Genomic DNA, 10,091 nt, shown 5'->3' on the forward strand with positions numbered 1-10,091 from the left:
CTTCTCCCTCTCCCACTCCCCCTGCTTGTGTTCCCTCTCTCGCTCTCTCTCTCTGTCAAATAAATAAATAAATAAATAAATCTTTAAAAAAAAAAGAAAGTGAAATGCAGGAAGTCCGTGAGTAAGAGTGGCCATTCCCCGCCTCTTCATTGGTCCCCAATTCCTCGCCCTCCGGCCAGCGTCCGGTTTTCCCGCCACTCGCAGGCGGCTCCGCCTCCCCAGCGCTCATTGGCTGAAAGCGCATCAACGCTAGGCCACGCCCCCTCCGTGACTCTGGCCGCGTTTCCCCGCCTCCTCCTCCTCCTGCACTTGGAGTAGCGCCCCCACCTGCCAGGCCACGCCCACGCCGCAGTCCTCCGAGGAGGCGGGCTTCGTCGGCCCCGCCTCTTCTCGAGGCGGCTCCCGCCAGGGGGCGCCCCGCAACCAGCCGGCCGCCCGCCCGCGAGTCTGGCGCACACACCCCCTCCGCCCCGCGCGCCGGCAGCTCCGAGCCCGCCCGGCTGCGCCGGCTCCTACCCCGGGAGGGGTCGGGGTCCCCGATGGCCGCGGCAGGGTCTACGAGGCCAAGCCTGTAAGCCAACGGGCGTCATGGAGGCAGAGCAGCGGCCGACGACAGGGGCCGACGAACGGGCGACCCCTGGGCTGGAGGCGGCTCCTCCTGCTGCCCCGGCGCCTGCGACCGCGGCCTCGGGACCGCTCCCGGCGCCCGCGTCTGGGCCCGAGCCCAAGCGGAGGCAGCTCGGGACGCTGCTCCAGCCCACGGTCAACAAGTTCTCCCTTCGCGTGTTTGGCAGCCACAAAGCAGTGGAAATCGAGCAGGAGAGGGTCAAGTCAGCGGGGGCCTGGATCATCCACCCCTACAGCGACTTCCGGTACTGGGGGCCCAGCAAGGAGGGCGGGGGACACAGATCCCACCTCCACGGGCCGCGACTCGGGGGCAGGGTCCGCCCCACCCTCCACGGACACTTCATTTCCGGCCCAGGGGTCCTCGGGTGGGACGACAGAGTCACTTCCCCCAATCTAGCCTGGGAATTCTTGGGCGAGGGATTCCCAGCCGGAGGTCCTCGGTGACCTGACACCAGAGCAGGCAGCAGAGATCTGGATTTCCCGTTTCGGGAACCTGGCACTCCCCCTGGACTACAGGGACTACTGGAGTTAGGGACCACTGCGTCCTGCAGTCCTGTCTGCCGGGGATCTGGGAAATTATGTCATGTTCGGGGTCGGGGTCAGCCTGAGGGAGAAACCGAGCTCCCGTATCTCCCACCCTTGCACTTCCACCCCCAGCACCTGCATAGTTCAGCAGGGCAGGCTACCAGGAAAAAATAGGGAGGCTGTGGGGCGGGGGCCCGGGGGTGTCCCAGCTGCGGTTCTCGTCGCTGTCCCTGGTGCTGAAGCCGGGATGCAGCGGGGCAGGGCCGGGACTCGGAGTGATTGAGGCAGCAACGCAGGGGCACGGCCACCCTCCCAGGTGACTATCAGAGAGACGTAGGGACAGAGGGTGGAGGTGGGGCTGTACCTCTACATCAAGGTCGCTAGGGGAGGAGAGCAGCCCTGTCCTTGGGGGAAATGAAGGACAGCTTTTGGATGAGGCAACGATGTGTCCAAAGCACCTAAGGTGGGGAGCAAAGTGAGCAGAAAGGATGAGGTGTGAATCAGGAGCCTGGAAACACAATTGGAGACCTAGACATCATTTTGAATCCACAGCCATACACACTCCCTAAATGTTCCTCTTTCTCCCATTGTTCCTTCCTCTTCCCTCTTTACTGCCTTATTCCTACCCCACCGGTGCACCTGTTCTAACCTCCTGTGATCTTCCTCCCCTCCCCCATTTCACTCTCAGGTGTAACCCTCAGAAGCCATGTATTCCCCCTTATTAGCATGCTTCTTCTCCGTCCTCTCTACTGCATCACCTGCTAGGCTTGTGACTGCCTGTGAGTCAGGCTGTGAAGATGCTCCATGGCTGGGCGAGCTCTCCTCTCCTCTCCTCTCCTCTCCTCTCCTCTCCTCTCCTCTCCCAGCTCACAGTACAGGATTTCTCCAGTGGCCCAGGAGGCAGAGGAAGAGGGGGTCAAGGATTTGTTGTTGATTGAAAGCACACAGTCTGAGAGGCTTCCTGAAGGCCTGGATTTGGGAACCCCCATGTTTCTTTTGGAAGCTGAAAAGATTGATTTTGTAGTCAGACCCAGTAGGGGCTAGGTCCTGGTTTGATGCTGTGATTAGGTGTGTCCTGGAATTAAAACCACCACAGCTGGGGTGCCTGGGTGGCACCCAGTCAGTTAAGCATCCAACTCTTGGTTTCAGCTCAGGTAGTGATCTCAGAGTCATGAGATTGAGCCCTGCATCGGGCTCTACCCTCAGTCTGCTTAAGACTCTCTCTTCCTCTCCCTCTGCTCCTCCCCCTGCCTCTCTCTCTCTCAAATACATAAATAAATCTTTAAAAAATAGAAATAAAACCACCATAGCTAATGGGGGCTCTAGATGGTCCAGTGATCTCTGAATGAAGGCTTCACCTAGCTTCCTCCTGACCTCTTCTTTCCACACTTCCACCACAGCATTGTGGCCCTCCCCTGCCAGTGCCCTTGCCTGGGCTCAGCCAGAGTGCCAGTAGGCACAGGGAGATTAGGGAAGGAAAGGAGTGCAGAGCTTTAAGCCTTGCTGCCTCAGGATCTCCTGTGGAGCCTCTCTGTGTGCAGCCCTGTCTGAAGGGCTGTGAAGGGGAGCGGGCATCCCTAAAAAGCTCAGTTCAGATGGGAAACAGAACAGACCACCCCACCCTGGGACATAGACAAGCAGATCCCAGCAGAGAACCAGGAACCATGGGTCCAGATGTGTTGGGAAGGAGCGTTGGGGTGGGGAGGGCGTGAAGTCCTAGACCAGGAATGGGCAGAGAGCTGGAGATGGAAGAAGCAGCAACCTCTTCAGAAATCTGGGAACAAAAGGTGGGTGAGTCATGAAACCAACTAGTGCTTGTACACACTGTCTTATCCATTGTCTCAGTGTGTGTGTTTTCAACAACCCTGTGGGGTTAGCACAGGGTACTCGGTCTTTTTTTAACTTTAAAAATATTTAATGATAGTGACATAAAGCATGTACATGACAAAATACTACGTATATGTTGTGCACATTAAAGAGATGTATGAGTGTATACAGCGAGGGTGTGTCTAGTAGACACATCTGTCCAGTGGGTACCTATACGTAGACTTCTACCTAGCGGTATAGCATATGCTGGCATATTACATTGCATATGTACTCAAAATACATGTGTGTGTACGTAGGCACATGTACACATATGCATACACACATACATGTATATGTAATCACAAAGCACACCCCCGTGTTACAACCACCCAGGTGAAGAGGGACTACGTTGCCAGCGCCCAGAAGCACCCTTACTGGTCTCACAGCCCTTTCCCTAACCTATTATTCTAATTTTTGTGGCACTCATGTCCTTATTCTTTTAAAAATAGTTTTACCGCTTTTCTGTGACTCTCTAAATAATGCAGTTTAGTCTTGGCTGTTTTTGAACTTTGTACAAGTGGAATCATCCAGTATGTATCCTTTTGTTCTTCCTTTTGCTCAACACTAGATTAGTGAGATTCACCCACGCTGTGGAATGTAGCTGCTGTTGGGTGATTTCAGTGTTGTGGATTACTCCAGGGCATGAGTATATCACCGTCTATTTATCTACGGTATTTATTTTATTAATCTACATTTTTCTACTGATGAACATTTTGGATTATTTCCAGATTTCATGCTGCTGTAAAAATTCCTGTATGTATCTCCTGGAGCATATACTTCCCTTGAGTGTGAATATACTTAGAATGGAATTGCTGGGTTGCAGGGAATGCAAATGTTTAACTTTATTAGATAATACCAAACTATTTTCTCAAATGGTGGTCCCACCTTACACTCCCACCAGCTGTAAATGACCATTCCGTTCCCCACCTTAGCTGTGTCAGACTCTGCTGTTTGTCGAGTGGCTGGTGCAATCTCGTGGTCTTACTCCCCGTCCCACCCCCGCCTTAGGTTTTACTGGGACCTGATCATGCTCCTGCTGATGGTGGGGAACCTCATTGTGCTGCCCGTGGGCATCACCTTCTTCAAGGAGGAGAACTCCCCACCTTGGATCGTCTTCAACGTCCTCTCAGACACTTTCTTCCTGCTGGATCTGGTGCTCAACTTCCGCACCGGCATCGTGGTTGAGGAGGGTGCTGAAATCCTGCTGGCACCGCGGGCCATCCGGTCGCGCTACCTGCGCACCTGGTTCCTGGTCGACCTCATCTCCTCCATCCCGGTGGATTACATCTTCCTGGTGGTGGAGCTGGAACCACGACTGGATGCCGAGGTCTACAAAACAGCGCGGGCGCTGCGCATTGTGCGCTTCACCAAGATCCTCAGCCTGCTACGGCTGCTGCGCCTCTCCCGCCTCATCCGCTACATACACCAGTGGGAGGAGGTGGGGCGGGGAGGTGGGCAGGGGGGCTCGCAGACTTCTCCGGGACAGCGCTATGGGTGGGGCTCCTGGTGACTTTATGGAGTGAGGCAGCCGGGTGGGCTCTCTCCAGAGTTGGTGGGGCAGAAGCAGGGACACTCTGAGGGTTGGGGGGGCCCCCCCGCGCCCCGCAGGTGAGGAGGGTGGGGCGCAGCTGCGGAGGAACACTTGCAGGTTAGTTGGGCGGGGGCAGGCGGAAGTGGGAGGGGAGCAGGCTGTGGAAGGGCCTGGAGTTTCGGCTTCAAGGGGAGCAGAGTTCAGTGGTTCAGAGTGTGGGCCCTGCGATTTCATTGCCTGTGATCATATCCCCGTTTTACTATTTACTATACGGGACTTGGTTTCCTCTTCTATAAAATGAAGACGTTAAATATACTTACATACGAGAAGGTTATAAGGCTTAAAGGAATTAATACCCGTAAAGCTCCTAGAACAGTGCCTGGAACATAGTAAGTTCTGTTAGTGTTGGGGGGAGGGGAAGGGGGCTGCGGGCGCGAGTGCTGGCACGCAGGCCTTGGGGACATTGCACCGTGAAATGCCCTCTTCCTCTCTTCCAGCGGGCACGGCCTGGGCAGCTTGCGCAGTAGATTGTTTTGAGTTTCTGCTGTGACGCTGTGATTCTGGGCACGTGACTGGCATCAATTTCCTATGCATAAGATGAGAGTAGTAGCCCAGCCGACTTTGTATCTGCTGTATGGGTGTGCTGTGCGTGAATAACAGCCGCGTTTGAAACATTCATGGGGGCTGGGGCCAGAGAAGTTCAAGGAGAGAATTTGCAGGGCCAGGATTAGAGGAGGACCAGCGGGGAGGGGGTCCTGTCCACAGCAGCCGCTCCTCGGACTCCTCAGATCTTTCACATGACCTATGACCTGGCCAGCGCCGTGGTGCGCATCTTCAACCTCATCGGGATGATGCTGCTGCTGTGCCATTGGGACGGGTGTCTGCAGTTCCTGGTCCCCATGCTGCAGGACTTCCCTCCTGACTGCTGGGTCTCCATCAACCGCATGGTGGTGAGAACTCCCCACAGTCCTGACACCTCTGGGCCTTCTCAGGGCTCCTCTGCCTGGGAAGCAGGGGCAGGAGGTGGGAGATGGCCTCGTGAGGAGGTGGGGGTGGGGGAAGCTACCTAGAGGAAGTGCTCTTGTCCTGGTTAGTACTTGGATGGGAGGAAGTGCTCTTGTGTTGTGGGGAGCAGGCAGGGAGGGACACCTAGGCAGACACTGGGGGCCCCCACACTGCAGAGAGGCCCCTTCTGCCCTGGGGCCCCCAGAACCAAGCCTAAAGAAGAGGGGGGCAGGCGGAAGGACTGAAGGAGGGGGGGTTGCAGGAGGAGAATGAGGCCTCTCCGAGGAGGCTGTGTCCAGCTCGGCAATGCACTCTGCCCTCCAGAACCACTCGTGGGGGCGCCAGTATTCCCACGCCCTGTTCAAGGCCATGAGCCACATGCTGTGCATTGGCTACGGGCAGCAAGCCCCTGTAGGCATGCCCGACGTCTGGCTCACCATGCTCAGCATGATTGTGGGTGCCACGTGCTACGCCATGTTCATCGGCCACGCCACGGCGCTCATCCAGTCCCTGGACTCTTCCCGACGTCAGTACCAGGAGAAGGTCAGCAGGGGCAGGAGAAGGAAGGGGTGGGCATGGAAGCGTGTCAGAGGCTGGGTAGCTCCACTCGAGGCCGATTCTGACGCATGCCCGTGTTGGGTCTCTGTGTCCTTCCCTGCCCTGTGTCCATTTGTCCCATGCCCCTGTGTGTAACTGTTTCCTTGTTTGGACCTACATCCCTGTCCTTGACCCTTTCTCTGCCCACGTCTGGGTTTTCCTGTGACTGTGCCGTGTGTCTTCCCTGTGGCCCGCCGTACCCCCATGTGTCTCCATGCTTCACCCCTCCGGATCTGGCCGATGCCTGTGGTCTTTCTTCCACATACCGTACCCCCCACGGCCCCTGCCCTGCTCCCGGCTCTGTATCCACTGGCCGCCGACCACCGGCTGGCCCTCCAGTACAAGCAGGTGGAGCAGTACATGTCCTTCCACAAGCTGCCGGCTGACACCCGGCAGCGCATCCACGAGTACTATGAGCACCGCTACCAGGGAAAGATGTTCGATGAGGAGAGCATCCTGGGCGAGCTGAGCGAGCCACTTCGGGAGGTGGGGCTGGGCGTGTGGGGTGCATCTGGGGTGGGGCTGTTGGTCAGGAGGTGATGAGACCAGGCCTCTGGGGGGCTTTTAGGGACTAGGGTCTCTCTGGAAAGTCTTATGGGGGTTAAGTATACATGGGGAGGGGCTGCAGGGATCTCTGTTTTGGGGGGATGGTCCTGCAGGGGCTTGTGGGAGAGCTCTGAAGGCAGGAGCTTAGGGATGGCCCCAGGCCCACTGAAGCATCCCCATCCTTTGGCAGATCATAACCCCAGGGGTGGGGCCTCTGGAGACAGATGAGCTCAATGGGGGCACCTTGGGGCAGGGGACACCGCCTGCCTGACAGGCCCCTCCCCTGCCCAGGAGATCATTAACTTCACCTGCCGGGGCCTGGTGGCCCACATGCCGTTGTTTGCCCACGCCGACCCCAGCTTCGTCACAGCCGTGCTCACCAAGCTGCGCTTTGAGGTCTTCCAGCCGGGGGACCTCGTTGTGCGTGAGGGCTCCGTGGGCAGGAAGATGTACTTCATCCAGCACGGGCTGCTCAGTGTGCTGGCACGTGGCGCCCGGGACACCCGCCTCACTGATGGATCCTACTTTGGGGGTCAGCAGGCCTCGGGGAGGGTGGGGGGACCGGAGCAGAAGCTAGAGGGCAGTTGCTCCCCTGGGTCAGGCTGTGTGCAGAATCACAGAGCTCCAGCCTTCCCTAGGCCTGCTTAACCAGAGTCTGGGCCCTGGGGCTCTGCGGTTTTAAATCGCTTCCTAAGAGAGGCCAACACATAGCCAGCTTGACAATTTCTGGGCCAATGGGCCTTGTAGAACACTTAAGCAGTGAAATCCAAGGATCCTGGGAGATGAAGGGAAGACAGGAATAAAGCCCTGCTGCTCCAGGGGCTTGAGTTTGCTGGCTCCCTGGCGGGACGCCCTGGCAGCACAGTTAGGGGTCAGGCTGTAGCAGTGGGGGGCCGTTCCACCAGAGGCTGCCCACAGCCACTCGAGGCTCTGCCCTGGCTCAGCCCCAGACCACCCGCCACTCTCCAGCATCCCTGTCGTGTTGCCCTTTGCCCTTTGGCCCTGCTTTTCTCCTTCTCAGTTGCCCTTGGACTGCATTCGCTGCCCCAGGCCTACCCCTTGGGCCAGAGCAGGGGAGTGGGTATGAATTAAATGGAGTGGAATAACTAGGTGCGTGGGGGCCAGAAAGACCCACCTGTTTGTCAGCTTTAGTTTGGAGAGAGAGAGAGATTGTAATTGTGCACGTCTGGAGAAAGACAACCCTTGGGGCCTTTAGGAGGGGTCTTGGTGTGGGTGGGGAGGAGCCTGAGGGAGCCGGGTCAGCTGCTGCAGGCCTGGGGAGAGGGAATTCTGCGGGAGTTCTGGGGACGGCGGTTCTGAGGGCCCCCCCCCAACTTGGACAGAAATCTGCCTGCTGACGCGGGGCCGGCGCACGGCCAGCGTGCGGGCGGACACCTACTGCCGCCTGTACTCCCTGAGTGTGGACCATTTCAACGCCGTGCTGGAGGAGTTCCCCATGATGCGCCGGGCCTTCGAGACTGTGGCCATGGATCGGCTGCGCCGCATCGGTGAGGCCCCTCTGCCCCGTGCGCCCTGGGGTCCTGGCTGTGTCCCCACCCCGCCCCCATAGCGAGGCAGCCCCGCCTCCCAGGGCCCAGGCTAATGCATCAATGTCACAGCCAGCCCATCCCGTTCTCAGCAAATGCCCCCACAAGACCTTCAACACTGTGTCTCACTGTCCTTGTCACTCAGCGTCTCCGACCCCTGGAGACATCGTCCCGAGTCTCCACGCCCAGAGTCCTGCTTCCCTGAGTACCTGTCCCTGAGCCGCAGCATCTCAGATACATACTGTCCTCCCTGGCCCTCTTCCTCCAACCCCTACCTTTCAGCCTCCATCCCCATCCCTCACCTCGCTGCCATCCTTTGAGTCCATCTTGTTGTCCTCCTGCTCTCTGATACCCAGCCTTCACCTTGGCCTCCTTCCCCATCCTCATTCTCTCCCCGCTGGGACCATTTCTAGGCAAGAAGAGCTCTGTCCTGCAGCGGAAACGCTCCGAGCCAAGTCCCGGCAGCAGCGGGGGCACCGTGGAGCAGCACTTGGTACAGCACGACAGGGACACGGCCCGGGGAGTCTGGGGCCTGGCCCCGGGCACAGGAGCTCGGCTCAGCGGGAAGCCAGTGCTGTGGGGGCCGCTGGTGCACGCACCCCTGCAGACCGCCGCCGCGACCTCCAGTGTGGCCATTGCCCTGACTCACCAGCGGGGCCCTCTGCCCCTCTCCCCTGACTCTGCAGCTACTCTCCTTGCTCGCTCTGCTCGACGCTCAGTGGGCTCCCCAGCCTCCCCGCTAGTGCCTGTCCGAGCTGGCCCTCTGCTGGCCCGGGGTCCGTGGGCATCTACCTCCCGCCTGCCTGTCCCACCTGCCCGAACCCTCCACGCCAGCCTGTCCCGGGCTGGGCGCTCCCAGGTGTCCTTGCTGGGTCCCCCCCCGGGAGGAGGTGGACGGCGACTAGGACTTCGGGGCCGCCCACTCTCAGCCTCCCAACCCTCTCTGCCTCAACGGGCAGCTGGGGATGGCTCTCCTGGGCGTAAGGGCTCAGGAAGTGAACGCCTGTCCTCTTCAGGGCTCCTGGCCAAGCTTCCAGGGACAGCCCAACCCCCCAGGCCATCGGTGCCTGAGTCAGCTGCCCCTCGGGGCCCCCAGCTCTCTGCCAACATGTGAAACCCTTGGCTAAGCTCTTGGGTGCCGCAGTGTGTACCCGAGGGTCGATGCCTCTGGGGGACGGCCAGGGAGATCTGAAACACGGCCCTGTGGGAATATCTCCCTTTACTACCAAGAGATGGTCTCTGTCCTCAGCTCAGGCACCCTGCAGCCTGTCTGACATCCTCCTGACCCATTCACCCATTCATCAAATGTACCGAGCGCCTACCATGTTCAGGACACTGTGCCGGGCACTGTATGTCTTCACTGCCAAGTAGAAGTGACTCCAAGGCCTCTGAGGAGGGGGTTCCCCTGGCATGTTCCTGCCAGGCGCAGGCTCAGGCCTAGGCCTCCACCTCACCAAGCACAACTCCTTGCCGCCACCATCACTGCCAAACAACTAGATGTCTCTGTTTCCCGGCCCGTGACCCTGCAGGTGCTGCCTGCTGCCTTCGGCCTCTGTCTCCCTAGCACAGCCGGCACCGCCCACCTCCATGCCTCCACTGCTATCAGCGGGTGTCTCAGCTCCCCAGTGTGGGCCTCCACCTTCACTGCCGTGTGTGGGCCCTTCCCCTCCATACGCCCCCACCCAGTGCGAACATCTCCCGTCAAGTCCTTGGCACTCTCTGTCCCCGTGCTAGATCTGTTTTTTTGTAGACAGGGGCCACCTCCTCCCTGTGCCCCTGCCCCGCTGGTGTCCCCCTAGAGGCTAAGGGATGGTTGGCACCTCCCCATTTAATGTGCCAGCCTGGAT

General features: G+C 58.8%; 1 protein-coding gene across 1 annotated transcript; it reads left to right on the forward strand.

The window, feature by feature from the left end:
- Positions 1 to 588: 588 nt before the first annotated feature.
- HCN3 (hyperpolarization activated cyclic nucleotide gated potassium channel 3) lies at positions 589 to 9,358 on the forward strand. The gene is made up of 8 exons (XM_035009472.1): positions 589 to 872; positions 4,027 to 4,456; positions 5,338 to 5,499; positions 5,879 to 6,097; positions 6,491 to 6,637; positions 6,989 to 7,229; positions 8,041 to 8,205; positions 8,658 to 9,358. The coding sequence occupies exons 1-8, from the start codon at positions 589 to 591 to the stop codon at positions 9,356 to 9,358; spliced, it is 2,349 nt and encodes a 782-aa protein (XP_034865363.1).
- The last annotated feature ends 733 nt before the right edge of the window (positions 9,359 to 10,091 follow it).

This window comes from Mirounga leonina, unplaced genomic scaffold, assembly GCF_011800145.1.
Source record: "Mirounga leonina isolate KUSES-001 unplaced genomic scaffold, KU_Mleo_1.0 Mir_154, whole genome shotgun sequence".
In the NCBI taxonomy this organism is placed as follows: domain Eukaryota; kingdom Metazoa; phylum Chordata; class Mammalia; order Carnivora; family Phocidae; genus Mirounga; species Mirounga leonina.

What these genes read in the sequence shown, in the direction of transcription:
- HCN3 (XM_035009472.1), top strand. Translation starts at nt 589, where the DNA reads ATGGAGGCAGAGCAGCGGCCGACGACAGGGGCCGACGAACGGGCGACC. An exon ending in CACCCCTACAGCGACTTCCG is followed by an intron (nt 873 to 4,026) that starts GTACTGGGGGCC and finishes CCCCCGCCTTAG; the next exon opens with GTTTTACTGGGACCTGATCA. An exon ending in GACGTCAGTACCAGGAGAAG is followed by an intron (nt 6,098 to 6,490) that starts GTCAGCAGGGGC and finishes CTGGCCCTCCAG; the next exon opens with TACAAGCAGGTGGAGCAGTA.